At 47.3% G+C, this 15,101-nt stretch overlaps 1 protein-coding gene across 4 annotated transcripts in view; it reads left to right on the forward strand.

The window, feature by feature from the left end:
• The window catches only part of ERG (ETS transcription factor ERG), a 253,342-nt gene that overhangs the window by 191,665 nt on the left and 46,576 nt on the right, over positions 1-15,101 (forward strand). For all 4 annotated transcript variants that reach the window (XM_072740551.1, XM_025987277.2, XM_072740552.1 and 1 more), the window contains one exon: positions 3,781-3,998. In XM_072740551.1, coding sequence (XP_072596652.1) covers positions 3,781-3,998 — 218 coding nt within the window. The remainder of the gene's footprint in view (positions 1-3,780; positions 3,999-15,101) is intronic.

The raw sequence follows: 15,101 nt of genomic DNA on the forward strand, positions 1-15,101 counted from the left end.
CCAGGTTTTGACTTTTTTTTTTTTTTTTTGAGTTCTCTGCTATAAAGCAACCAAAGCAGTCTCCCAAGTCCTGCGGCTGGCTGAAGGTTCTGAGAGCATAACCTATACATGTTAACTAAGGCATCTGCCGACACCCTTGGCAGGTAGGCAGGTAGGTAGGTGAGGTGGCCACGGATGAGGAGGGAAGCCAGGTGGCAGGCAGGGAAGCAACAACAGCGTCAATCAAGGCCAGAAGTCCCTTGCCGAGCTGGAGTTGAGGGATTCATGTGTTCCTGGTTACTAGCCTGTGCTCAGAGCTCCGTTCTGGTTTTAATCCTACTGGGCGAGATCCTCTCCCGCTTTGAAGTCCCAGAGCTGCCAGGGCGGGAGAATCCTGTGCAATAGCCTTTGTCATTCATATCGAACCAAAGGGATGATGAAGCCTGCGTGTAATAACATGACTGAGTCTAATGGATGAACAAACAGATGCTGCTGGCCCATGGCGTCTGTTGCCTGTTTTCCTCTGAAGAGCAGCAGTTAATTCTAGTGATTGTGCTGTTGAAGTAGGTCTTGGAAAAATCACCCTTTGGGCTTTTTTTTTACTCCCCCCTCATTGTTCAGATGTGCTACATGGGCACGGGTGTGTGTGTGAGAGGGAGAGAGAGAACGGGAGGTTGATTTTGTGTTTCCTTTTCCTGACCTGTACGTACTTCTAGGTGTTCGGCACTCTCGGGTTAGTTAGAATCACTTTGGGCCATGCTTTCTAATTGCTCTGTCGTTCCAGAATGTGGATTGTATTTCACTCTTTCTGAGGTGTTTATTCTGAAGCGCCCTCACTTTGGGGCTCTTTCTCCTCTAGTGAACAAAAGCAACCTTTGATATTCTGAGTCGCATCACCTTTCTCATCTTTTATGCAAATGCTAACTTTGAGGAGAATTCTAAGATACGAAGAAAAGATGTGTGTCTCCCTTATCTTTAGCTTTGTAAGTACCCCCCCCCCAAAAAATCGATCTCAATTAACTTTGATTTCTTTCTTTAGAAAGCCATGTGCTGAAATAATGCTTTGCCAGATGTGAGAATGGGGTTCCTCCCCCACCAAACACACACTGGAGCCTTGTCTTAGTTCTGCTCTTTCGGTCCACTTCTTAAACCTTATACTACATTTATTCAGTCATTGGCAGGCTTTGCAAGGATACCTTGCTTTATCTTGGGGGTATACTAATATTTTGACCTTGTAGGCTCACTTCTGCTATGAAAACTTTTTTCTTTTTCACTTGTAATTTAAAACTGAGCCTGTCCCTTAAACCTCACCTGTTTCTGCCAAGTTCTGTTAGAAATTGCACCTTTATTCATATTTCTCTTCCCGGGTGAGCTGATGCTAGTAACACGCAGTAATGCATTATCCCCCTTGGAGCCGGAGCTGGAATCGGGCTGGAGTCTGCAGGATCAGGCGGGAGTGGAGGGCGCCAGTCAGCCTTGTGTCCTGTTGTGAGTGTGTGAAAACTTTCTGTCCAGGGCTGCTCCGGGGTGGGAGACTCTGTTCCGCAAACATTATATAAGCAGCTGTGATTTATGTCTTTATTGAATAGCACTGCTACACTAGGTCCATGTAGTGATGCCAGTCTTACTCTTAAACCCTCGTCTGGGAGTGTAGGTGGCTCAGGTTCCTTCACTCCCCTTGCAGAGGAGAGGTCCCCCGTGCCTGTTGCCGCACACTGCGCTTTGGTGGTGCTGCCTTGTGTTGTTGGTGTGTGTTGTCGATGTGTTTGATTTTGGCATGTATTCAGAGATGCCTTACTTTTTTTTTTTTTTCTTTCTTGTGTCTGATTCTGGCTGTCTGGCAGCTACAACGTGTTCTTTTTTTTTTTTTTTTCAACATGTTCTTTTTTGTATGTTTTGTGTTACTGTGTCAACCACCAGCTTATTCTTCCCGCAAGTGTCCCAAGCTGTGATTTTTTAAAAAAGATTTTATTTATTTATTCATGAGAGAGACAGAGAGAGAGGCACGCAGAGACATGGGCAGAGGGAGAAGCAGGCTCCATGCAGGGAGCCTGATGTGGGACTTGATCCCGGGTCTCTAGGATCACACCCTGAGCCGAAGGCAGATGCTCAATTGCTGAGCCATCCAGGTGTCCCCCCCAAGCTGTGATTTGAGGGATCTTTAAGAAGTTGGGTTTAATAAGTTGGGGGTGGTGGGGTGTTAGGTATCTACAGGCACTTGGCTACTGCTCTGGGGGCAGAGCGCTGCTGGGTGCTTGTGCTTCTTTCCTGCTCACTGATTCCTAGCGCAGTGTGCCTGGCCACATAGTTCTGGTACCTGTGAAGTTACTCCGTGGGTGGGTGGCGGAGAGAGTAGCAGAGTATACACTGGGTTTGGAAGGGGGCTTTGTGAAATTTCATGTGTTCCCTAAAGATCCCGATGCTTCTAGGTAAGGAGAGTGGTCTGAATCTTAGAAAGGCTGCTGCTTAAGGCTCTGTGACTAACAGGGAGGGTCCCTACTTACTTAAATATCAACTTGAAGAAGAAGAAGGGAGTGCTAATGTAAACAATATCCCAACCAAGAGATGTAAGAAAGGCATCGTCATAGGTTGAGGGAGTGGACAGTAACACACCTGCCCGATGTGTCCCCAGTTCCACAGCTTACTTCAAGGTGAGTTCTGGACCTTTCTGGATCTCACGTTTTCTCATTTGGGGATGAGAAGTTTGGACTAAAGTTCTCCATGGTCTGCCTCCACCCTGGCATCAAAATTTCCATTAAAAAAAATGTGACCTGGGCAGCATTTGCTTCTCACCAGTTAGTAGCAATACTGAGGATGCCAAAGGATTAAAATTAAAATGAGTTATTGCACAATTTTTTCTCTGATAGAAATCAATATTATATTGTGTCATAGTTCTTCTGCTACATGATATATCATTAGTAGTTGAAATGTCCAAATCTAACTTGCCTTTGCTGATTTGGCCATAGAATATAGAAGTGTAGCCATAGGCTAACCACTTGTGTGACCTCAAACCCCAGGAGAATTAATGATCCAACAATGACATATTTCTGTTTCTTTTCACCAAATCCTACAAAAGACCGAAGATACTAACAGAAAATAAAGGAGAAAAAGAGCTAGTCAGAGATCCAGATATTTTAAACACCCTGGTATTTGGAGGCATCTGGATAATTCACAGCTTTTTTTTTTTTTTTTTTCTGGTTCATTTATCATCCAGATGTTTGCCATCATGGAAGTACCGCTTGAAACTCTATTTCAGCTAATAACTTAGAAGTGGAAAAATTTGTATCTTTGTACGTTTGTCCTTCGGGGCTCCACTTCCCTTTAGCCTTCTTCTAAGTGACTCTTCTTTAAAATCTCCTGGGAATGTGGCAGTATCGCCAGATGTTTAGGTGTTACCCGTCACATTTCTTTTTTTAATCTCCATGACCATTCTGTACCCTGTCTGCTTGAATTATAGATTGCATTTGTCAAATAATGACACATGCAATTGGATGTCTTCTAAGACCTTTGAAATTCAACTTCCTTGAGTTGAGATTAAAGTGGGTATTATCTGCACTGCTGCAGTCAAGCCGGGGATGCTCGGAGACCCACAGGAAAGTTTTTCTGGGCTGGCCAGTTCCAACTGTTATAGTCTGAAGGGAAAGAAAACAAGCTACTTTTTTCTCCTCAGACATAGGAATGGATTCTATGAAAACTCCCTAAAATGTAGCCCCCCGTAAGAAACGACTCTAAAGTCAGTGGCTCTTTGAAGCATGACTGTCCTTCGGCGTGTCCTGAATGTGTGTTTCTTTGGGCATTCAGGAAGCGTTATCGGTTGTGAGCGAGGACCAGTCATTGTTTGAGTGTGCCTACGGGACACCACACCTGGCTAAGACGGACATGACCGCGTCCTCCTCCGGCGACTATGGACAGACCTCCAAGATGAGCCCACGCGTCCCTCAGCAGGACTGGCTGTCTCAACCCCCAGCCAGGGTCACCATCAAGATGGAATGTAACCCTAACCAGGTGAACGGCTCAAGGTAAGGAGACCCCTGACTCTTGTTCTCCGGGACTTCTGGTTTTCCTGTCCCCTGAAAAGGTAAATTGGAAGTCAGTCACGCTTCTCCAAAGACTGTTTCAGAACCTAAGGCCACCGAACGGTAACATTGGGCAATGCTGAGAAAATGTGTTCTCCAGTGGTTTGCGTGGAGGATAGAGGTTGTAAAACCGGTAGTATATTTACCAAGAACTCCCTTTGAAGATGTAGTGTTCAATTCTATTTCCCAGGCATGAGGGCTCCGTGGGAGGGGGGCCATGCCCACATATGGCAGGATTCATCTCTGAGGTTTTTATTGCCTGGAAAATAGTGCTGTCTTATGTTTTTATGGAGGGAGAGTGTCAGCTAGTGGCCAGGCAGTGCAGCATATGTCCAAGCCATATGACTTGGCTGGCACGTCTACTTCATATGTCCTCCACCCCCCCACCCTCCTCTGTCCCTTCTCTTACTGCACGCTGTTTCTTCTCATCGTTCTTATATTTAAAGCCCAGCTCTGATGGCATGCATGAGTATCCACTTTCCTGAGTTTGTCACGATAATGCCGCTGTCGCATAGAATGTATTATCAGATGCAGAACAACAGTCCCTGAGACTCAAAAACATTTAATCCGATGGGGGTTTGAAAAGTAAAGTTGATTTCAAGTATGGTATAATGCCCCATATTTATTCAGAAAGAATATAAAATCTCAAGACAAGAAGGGGATAATTTCTTTTTTTTCCCCCCGCAAGGATTTATTTATTCGTTTGAGAGAGTAAGAGAAAAACAGCACAAGCAGGGGGAGCGGCAGGGGGGAAGGGAGAGAGAGAATCTCAAGTGTACTTGCTGCTGAGTGCAGGGCTCGAGGTGGGCACCATCCCAGGACTCTGAAATCACGACCTGAGCTGAAACCAAAGGTCAGACATTTAACCAACTGAGCCACCCAGGCGTCCCTGGGTAATTTCTTTTAAATGTTGCACAGTCTGACACGGAGTCGTAAGAACGGCTCACATTTGTTAGTGCTCTATCACGTACAAAACGCTTTCATATTTATCAGTCCTCCAAGCAGCCCTGTGAGGAATGCTTGTCCCCATACCATGGAAGAGGGAACTGAGGCTCACGCATTTTCTGGCTAACCCAAGATCACAGCTTAAAGCAACTGGATTCAAACCAGGAGTGTTTGACTCCACACCCAGTGAGTGCATTTTCCACCTCATTGCAATATATATTATATATATGCATATATATAATATATATTGCAATATATTGCTAAATGCGATTTTTATAATTGTTTTATAAGTGCTGGAAACCATTGCATCAGCTTGTAGTTGATGAAGGGCCCAAGTCACCGTACCTTAGCAAGAATGCTGAGGGGAGGCTGACATGCCAGACAGGGAGACTGCAGATGTCAGAGCTTTCCTCGGCTCCAAGAAGTCCGTTCCCTCCATGCATCTAGCTGCTTCTGCAAAATGAGAATGATAACTCTGCTGTTGAATCTTGCTATGATGCTGGTCCTTTAAATGGAGTTCAAGCCAAGGCAGGCCCAGCAAGGCAGTGAGTGGCTCCTTGAGTCCCGAGAGGATGGAAAGAGCTCAGTAGGAAATGCCGTCAAAGGGTTCAGGGGAGCAGAGTCCCAGCTAGTTGATGGTTACATGCCCGTATTTCACAGGTAAACCTATCTATCTGATAGAATGTTCCCAGGGTTCATTAACTGGTCATCGTGCTGTGAGCGCTGAGAGTACTTAGCACTTCTTCTTCCAAGTCTAGTTTCTACCTGCAGGGAATCCACCAGTGTGTGTGTGTGTGTGTGTGTGTGTGTGTGTGTGTGTGTGTGTGTCTGTGTCTATGTCTGTGTGTTAGAGAAAGACTGTGTTAGACCTTGTGTGTGGGAGAGAGTGGGAGAGAACACTTTGGACAGAGGGTGCTGAGGTGATTCCAGGCAGGTCTGCGCAGAGTGAGCGAGGCCCAGGCCCTTATTTCTGGAGCATGGCCTACGACCAGCTCTAGGAATTGCCAGCATGGGTTTAGCAGCCTCGGGAGGAGACTAAGCAAGGAGTCGAGGATGGTGTCAGAGAAGCGAAACCTTCTCTTGTTCTCATTCTGCTATTCCTGAGTTTAGCAGAACATGTAAATAGAAGAAGCCTGGTGTCTTGCAGAAGAAGTGGCCACTATTTCTTTTGAGGCAGGCTTGTGTTTCCCATCCGTAGCCAGTGTCCATTTGCCACCTGGCTGGGCCGTGCGCCAGCCTTCTCAACCTGAGGAGGTCCCCACAGGGATTCAGGAAGGACGGGGCTCCCAGGAAGCTTCTTCCATATTCCTCAGCCCAGCTGACTAAGGGAGGCCCTTTGGGGGTTCCTTTCAGGAGCAAAGGTGGGTCTATTTTCTGTGAAATGCAATCGTTTTTGGAGGAACCGATCAGTTTTCTTGTGAAGGAACAATGGAAACCTTACTACCTTCCTCTCTTAGGCCCTCACAAAATTCTAGGATTGCTCAGAAGGTTCCCATCACAGAAATTTTGAAGGCAGTTCCAGCTTTTGAAGCCAACTGTGATGTGTTTTGGTGGTGGATACTGAGGGAATTCAGTCTCGTGATCCTTGTCTTCCTCTTGGATCCACGGTGGTATGTTTGGCAGGTGCCGTCCGTGAAGAGAGCACAGATGACTGCATCTACCTTTGATCAAGGTCCATATGCTTCTTTGATGAAAAATGGCAGATCTGGTGTGAAATGGGGAGGGAGGGGCTTCAGTCACCTCCTAGGCTTTGTGGAGTTGAGCTCTGACGCAGGTATCAACTGGTCACCAAGTGACATCATTACCCACCCCAATACAAGTGACATGTCTACTATAGAGACAAATCCAGTGCTCCTGTCCATCCTTGCCAGAGCCCAGTGTATCTGCTGGAGTTGAGTGTGGGGCCGGCCTGGTGTGTCTGTTGAATTGGCTCTTGCGGTTGTGTGGGCTCTCAAATGTGAGATCTGGAGGACAGGCTAGGCTGGCAGACTGAAAACTCAAGCAGGAGTTGATGCTGCAGACTTTCTCTTCCTTAGGGAGAGTTGAGTTTTTGCTCTTTAGACCTTCAGTGGATTAGAAGAGGCCCACTCACATTATGAAGAATAATTGCCTTTATTTAATGTCAGTGGGTTATAGATGTTAACAGTATCTATGCAATATTATCACAGCAACACCTCGATTAGTGTTGGGTTAAGTCACTGGGTGTGGTGCCCTGACCAGATGGACACAGGAAACTGGCCATACCTGGTACTCCCAGACCCTGTGCTGGTCAGTGGTTGGTGAAGCCATTCCTTTCAGACTTCCTAACCAAGGTTCCCCGGGGGTGTCCAGTTCCTTGTCACTAAGGGGCTCAGCCTGGCCAGATGGGAAGTGGTAAGGGGGTGGTTCATAATATCTGTAGTTCACTGGGACCTACCAGAGTACTGAGAGGTGGGTGGCCCAGCAGAGTCTATGCTTCAGAGCATGCCAGGCTGCCAGGGGGGTTCATGGAGAAAGGGAATACTCAGAATCCCTCAGTGTAGCTAAGGCTTACTTCATCTAGAGCCCCAACAAGCAGACAGAAGATGGCTGTGGGTCAGACCTGCAGGGTTTTCTGACTCACTGCATGATACTTACACACATCAGTCCCAGCTCTGTAACAAGAGGACATGGCCCTGCAGTCACTCTGCTTTCATTCTGGAAACCTTGAATGGGCCTCTGGCTATATATCAGCTCTACCTAAGGTATTAGGGGCAGAGGCAGCGCCATGGAGAACAGGGGTCCTGCCCTGCAGGTTTCATGGCAGAGTCAGTGTGGAGGAGGGCATGGGAACCAAGAAAAGGGGTGTAGCTCCTGAACATTCCCCCCACCCCCTCCCAAGCATCTTTCTGGAGGTAGTGGCCACCTCCCCACCACTCCCCTGACTGGAAGCCCAGACCAGGTATGTCAGGGACTTTGGGACAGAAGCAAGAAAAGAAGTGTATGTCCTGGCCCCCAGCTCAGCAGCTTCTTCTAATTGTCATTGCTATGAGCTTTCATGCAGTGGACTTCCGAGGGGGCCACGTGCCTCTAGAAGTCAAATTCAAGGGGGAATTGACATAAGTCAAAACCCAGACTTTGGCTGCAACATGTGAGCAGTTCCCTTTGTGGTCCTTCATTGCTCTTTGGTGAATATCCCCCAGGACAAGAGCACTCTGTAGCTGGGGTCTTGCCTGAATCTGACCCAGCTCCCTCTGACAGAACACCATCCTTGGGAATGGTCCTTTCTGACCCTCTCAGTCTGTTACCCTTGGAGGAAAAGGCCAAGTGCTTTGGGTAGAGGGAGGGACTTTGTTTCTTAACCAAATGATGGAATTCTACAAAACCTCAGCCCTTCTGGGCTCACAGGGTCCTGAAATGAAATATAAGTGGTGAAATGAAATCTGTTGCCATTATAATAGAGCTCTATAAAAAATAATAAAAGGAAAACAGGAGAGAAAGGAACCACTGCTTTGTGAGCCAACAGGGAAGTAATTGTGGGTTTGGCTTGGCTGCTGCTGTATCAGAGGGCACGGTTCTTGCAGACACTAATCTCACTGCACGCTGTGTAGACACAGGACGTCATTTCTCAGCCTCAGTAGTCCATGGCCACCCTGCCTTCCCCCTTTCTTCACTCCAGCCTTACACACAAGAAACCCCTAAGTGTTCACACGGTGGGGAAGTGTCTGTGCACAGTCAAACTTGAACCAGCTGTTTGCCCACACAGTACACACAAAGGTTCCTGCCAGTGGGGTTGCATGCTCGCCTGGCCTCCAGCAAGCCCCCTGCTGATGACCTTAATTTATTGTGAGGTTGCTAAGGCTCAAGTCACTATAGACAGGCAATATGGGCAAGAAAAAGACACACACGCACACACGCATGCACACACACACACATGATTGCCTTAAATGAAAGGCAGTATTGTGTGCAAAGCAGCTGTTTGATGGCATCTGAGTATCTCTGACTCAGAGAGTCAGCTGGATCTCAGAAAGGCTGCATTGGACATCTCCTGCATCCTTCCATACATGAAAATCCCATGTAGCCCACCTGGAATTAACAAATCCATGTAGGCCCCCCTGGAAGCTTATTGCACCTGGAACATAATGAATTTGGGTGCCATGCTGTGAATCCTGCCCCAGCCCAGTCCCCACACCACCTGGAGTCATTAACCTCTTGCTCGAGTTCAGTGAGGGCTCCCTGGTGTGGCAATTCTCACAGTGGAGCCCCAAGATCAGCAGCATCAGCACCAGCCGGGAGCTGTTAGACATGCACATTCTTGGGCCCTCCCCACACCTGCTGAATCCGACAAGACTCTGGGATGGAGCCCAGCACTCTCTGCTTTAATGAGCCTTCTGGGGATTCCTGTGCTCACCGATCTGAGAATCAGTGCTCTGTTGCAGGATTCAGGGAGATGAAAAATGAGTGGCCAGCAGAGTCTGGGAGAATGCAACGTGGAGAGGTTGGTCTGCTCCCGGGAGGTCCGTCTGCCTGAGCCGAGGTGCGCCTCCCTCACCTCATACCATAGTGGGGTTTTACCTGCCTGAGCCTGTGTGGCTGGGAGGGGGAGACTGGGTCTTGCCCCTCTGTGTGGTCTGGCAGGAAGATTCACTGGGTGGGTAACTCCGGCCTAGAGTGAGATAGCAAGATGCTTTGGACATAATGTTTAATGAGCATGCCACCTGCAGTGTGATGACGACGACAGGAAAGGGGCTTATCTGATTGGTCCATCTTGACATCAGACATACTGGTTATGCCGGCAGTTGTTCATTCATGCAACAAGTATTTATTGAGCATCTACCCTGTGCAGTCACTGTTCTAGGTACCTGACGTAGAGAGTCATAAAACACAAAAAAAAATATCTGCCCTGCTATATTCACTTTCTCCTGGGGGAAGATGGCCATTGAATCAGATAACCAATTAAAACATATAGCTGGTTAGATTACGGTAAATGTTAAGGAGAAAAATGAGGCAGGACAGAGGGTGGCCTGAGAACATTACCTCTAAGAAAGTGACATTTGAATAAAGCCCCAAAGGTAGTGAGGGAGACTGCCTCCTGGTTAAACAGCAGAATATTCCAGGAAAAGGAAGTGCTGAGTGCAAAGGCCCTGAGGTCAGGCTGAAGCTTTAGAGGACAATCGTGACTGACATTTAGTAACCCAAGCCACAAACAGGCAATGAGGTAAAGTGATTGTGGGCCTCACTCTGAGTGAGCTAGGAGACCCAACGGGGTGCTGTAGGCAAAAGTTGGGGGTGTGATTTAGCAGGATTTAGCAGGATCTCCCTGGCTCCGGTAGTGAAGTCGAGACCTGCTGAGAGGCCTCTGCAGGAATTAGGGTATGGGATGGTGGGGCCTCGGTGAGAGTGGTAGTGGTGGAGGGGTGGGGAGAATGATGGCATTCTGGATATATTTTGAAGGTAGAACTGATGTGCTTTGCTGCTGGGTTGGACCTACAGAGTAAGAAAGAGGGAAGTGGGGGTGAATAAGGTCTGGGCCCCTCCAAGCATTGGGCGAGACCTTGAGGCCACACACTTAGCGCTCATAAACACCAGGCACAATGAGGGAGCCCTTGCCTCCTTGCCTGAGTTCAGTGGATCTTAATTCATTAAACCAGCAGTGGTCAACCACAGTGATTGTGCCTCAGGGCACATTTGGCAAAGTCTGCAGACATTTTTGTCACAACTGGGGGGCGCTCCTCACATTTAGTGGCTGGAGGCCAAAGATCCTGCTCAACATCCTATAATATACAAGAGAGGATCCCCCCACCCCCACCCCACTCCTTCCATCTCCAAAAGAATGGTCTGGCCCCAAATGTCAATAGTGCCCAAACTGAGAAAAACTTGTCCTAAATTAACATTTAATTGGTGTTTACATCATGCACTGTGTTAGCTGCTATGAAGATGAGTAAAAGAAGCTCATGGTCCCTCAAAGGTGAGGAATGTTCTGTGAAATCACGTGACAAGTTCAGAACAGAGGGATGTTCAGGGCTCAACCGTAGCAGGCATGACGGTGTGACCCAGACCTCCTGGGCATGAAACAGAGCATCCCAGATGAGCAACATTCATCAGTACCTCCACAGCATACTGTGATTTATTAATAGAATTTTAGTACACAGTATCTCCTCCAATTTCTTCATTAAATTTGTGAAATGGCATTATGATTATATCCCTTTTTTTGGGTGAAAAACATTGAGTCAATATTTTCATAACTTGCACACATCCACCTGTCATAGGCCCTTTGACCCTAGGCCTGGGCTCCTCTCCTCTCCCTCAGGCTGCTTCCTTGAGCCAGACAGCTCTTCTGTGTTGGCAGGGACAGCGGTGCTTCCTCCAGATGACGGACGAGCCATGCATTCTGTCTCTTGTCCGAGAGGCATTACATCCACACCCTGACCATTTTGTTGTCTTGCAGAGAGTACACATTAAAAACCATTTACCTGCGTCTCATTTGAATTTATTACAGCAGGTCAATTTACCCACACTCACCTTCACATTACCTTCGTGAGATGTCTCCAAACAAAATCACATTTTAAAAATTGTAAGCGTGATGAAGAGACTTGCCATCCGAGCACATTGGTGGCTCCCAGTAAATACTCATTGGGCTGAAATGTAGAGTTCTCAGGATGGTGACAGCTCATGGACTCTGCATGTCGTCTGTGCTGAGCTTGCTGTGCCCAGCCTCTACCTACAGAATGGAATTTTGGCTGAAAGTCTTCGAATGCCGGGTTTCCTCCTTTTATATGCAGCACTCAGTATTTGGTATTTGAAAGTGGTTTGCTGGGCCTGCACTTTCTCCATGCCTTTCTACTTTGACTCCTCGACATTTGACTTAATATGTGTTTTCCTATATTTTCTGTAAGACTTCATGTATTATGTTAGGACTGTGACACCTGCAACAGCAATTGCATTTGCTTCTGTCTGCCTCAGGCTTCTGATGGCTCCTAATTAAGCTCGGCCTTCTTCCAAGGTGTGGGTGGCACGGTGTTGGAGACTGGTAAGCTGGTGAATTTTTCCGAAGGGTGATAGTGAGGTCAGTTAGTAATAGCTTGTCCTACTTGTAAGAGGCCTTCAGTCTTTATAGATGTCAGTTCCTTGGGCTGCAAAACTGAGACATGGCCTGACAGAATCTTACTCAGGGAAAAGTCAGGAGGGGACAAAGCCTCTGCTACTGCTTCTCTGTCTGGAGCAGACTTCTCCTCATCCCCTCTTTGCAGCAGACGCTCCTTGCTGTCTTTGCCATCTCTTGGGACGTCCAGTGGATGGGTTCCATTTTGTAGGGGAAGAGAGCCTAGGAGTCCTGCTCCCCATTATGACACACGGGAGTCCCATCAGGTCGCTGTGGCTGTTGGCAGAGGGACAGGGGGACTGCTTTGGCATACTCTGTCTCAAAAGTGAAATCATGTTGGTTAACCAGAATTTACATAGCCTGTTATGAAAATAAAAAATTGAAGCACCTTGGTGGCTATTTGGCTTAATTCGTTCCTCTCTGAGAAACGTGTTTTGAGCAAAGAATAAAAGAAAGACACACACACACACACACCACTCACGAGGTAAAACATCCTGAGCATGTTTATAGAGATCTTAGTCTGTAGAATATTTTATTTCCAAATGATGAGTCCCAAAAGGATGTATTTCTCCCCAGATTTCAAGATCTTGCTGATATCCATTCTCAAGCCATAAAGAGAACTAGAAACTTAAATAGTGAAATGCAGAGAAACTTCAAACCCCTTTCAGGGACAAAGAACTAACTGTTAGTGAGTTAGTGGTGACTTTTTTAATTAACTTAGTCTTCAGCTGCTTTGGAGAAGGGGAAGGGGACTGGACTGGAGGGAAGAGACTGGGATTCCAGGTGTAAGAGAACATATTTAGCAAGGGTAAAAATAACACACAGCTGTGAAGACAAACATCTACAGTTTCAGTTTGAGCGGGGAGCTCTCCATGAATCACTGCCGAGCTCCACCCGCTGCTTGGGCCATGGGGTCTGAAGCAGCTTTTCCACTGCCTCTGATTCAGAAATAAAACAGACCCACAAATTACCCCGGCGCTCTCCAGACAATCCCCTCCTTGTCTGGGGTCCTGAAAATACTTTTTGTGGTGCCTTACCTCAATTCATGCTATGAAACTCGATTAGGAGTTTGTTCGGTCGATTAGGACTAAGTATGTGCTTTTAGGGTTCTTAGGAGGAAAACCACCTGAGAAGGGTTTTTCGGTATTCGGGTTTGAGACAGGCCCGGAATGCATGCCCCAGCCAGCCTCCCATGGGCCCTCTCTCGGAATTGACCTCTTTGGGCTTTTAGGGCAGAGCTGCCAAAGAAAACCTTTGTATTTCTCTTACATAGCTTCATCACCCAATAAACTAAAAAGAACATTCGGGAAGATAGTGACATTCTGGTAAACAGGGACGAGCTGAAGACCGCACCATAGTAACATTAGCTTGCTTATCCACCTAAGAGTCAGGGTGATACAGAACATGGTCTTTGAGGGCAAGAGAATGTGGAGTGTGGGAGAGGGGGTTTCTGCACTCAAATGCAGACACCATGAGAACAGGGACGCCGATGTATTCCTAGCACCTGGGACAGGGCCTGGCTGAGAGACTTGCTCCATAAGTACTGGTTAAAGGAGTGAATGAATTGAGGAGACCCAGGGCCAACGGAGAATCTAGGGAGTGTGGGTTTACCCAAAGGTGGGAAGGGCTTAGGATACACATAGCCAGCATGGGTTTGTATTTGTGGAAGATCAATCTGGAAGTTAAAGCTCAGGAACACTCCACCAGCATGAGGTGGAGAGCAAGACTGCAGACAGTGGTCTCTTTAAGTGCAAGAGGAATCCAGGCATGGGAAGAAGGATGGGTCTTGAAGAATAGGTGGATTTTCAAGAGGATTGTGGATTTGTCTCTACCCACTTCTAGAGGAAGTATATTGATTTTCCCAATTTGATTTTGACTTGCCTTGGACTTTTTCCTAAGACACTAGTGCCTCTGCTAACTCTTCTGAAGTGAGGGTGAATCACAGACTTCATGTGGCTAGTGAGCTCAGGATTGTCGCCTGGGGCTGCGCTCAGCGACATTCTCAGATCAATGAGGTCCATTCAAGTGGTACAGACGACAGCGCAGGGCTGAGGCTCCATTTTTGTCAAGCTAATGGCCACGTCTGTGCCCTTCACTGCGGGCTCTTTCCATGATGGAATCTCCCCTGCTGTAAGCAGTCTCTGATGTGAGCAAACCAATGTCAGATGCCAAGTTTATTCTGTTTTTCAAAAACAAAGCCCCGACTTTAATTTCTCAGTACATTTTCACAGGTGTGTTACCCCTTTTAAAAATAAGGTATTATGTATAGGAGCAGCTGAATGAAGCTTTTGTCTCAGGCTGTGTTCCACTTGATCTTAAAACCTGAGACTGCTTTTCTGATGGTCCAGCTTGTGTCCTGGTCCTCAGTTCTTGGGCCGACATTCAGGATCAGATTTATTGCTTGCTATGCCTCTTAGTGTGGGGACCTCTCATCTGACTCCCTCCAAGGCTCCCAGTGCGCAAGCCTGTCAACTCTGCAGAGCATGTACGGTACCGAGCACCTCAAGGGAGTCTTGTGGGGGGAGCATTTGACATTCAACTGGAAATTGAGGTGATCAAAAAAAACCTAGACTAATCAAAATTCATGTGTATATCCACATCAGCATGCCATCTTGGGCTTCTCCCTGGAGGCCCTGGCTTTGTACGTGGCTGCCACTGCTCAGCTCACATCTGCGCATCTCTCCATGACTGCCTTCAGAGCCACTCCCAGGATATTCTTCTGAAAATACCCAACAGTAAATAAATGGAGTTTTCTGAGGGCCCATCCACTTATGTTGCATGTCCATGAGAGTGACTGCTCATGTGGAGTTTACCAGGTGAAGTCCTAGAGTGTAGTGGTCAAATACTTGGACTCAAGGGGCACCTGGGAGGCTCTGAGCCTCTTGAGCGTCTGCCTTTGGCTCAGGGCATGATTCTGGGGTCCTGGGATCAAGTCCCACATCGGGCTACTGCAGGGAGCCTGCTTCTCCCTCTGCCTATGTCTCTGCCTCTCTTTCTGTGTTTCTCATGAATAAATAAATAAAATCTTTAAAAAAGGTACT

This window comes from Vulpes vulpes, chromosome 15, assembly GCF_048418805.1.
Source record: "Vulpes vulpes isolate BD-2025 chromosome 15, VulVul3, whole genome shotgun sequence".
NCBI lineage: Eukaryota > Metazoa > Chordata > Mammalia > Carnivora > Canidae > Vulpes > Vulpes vulpes.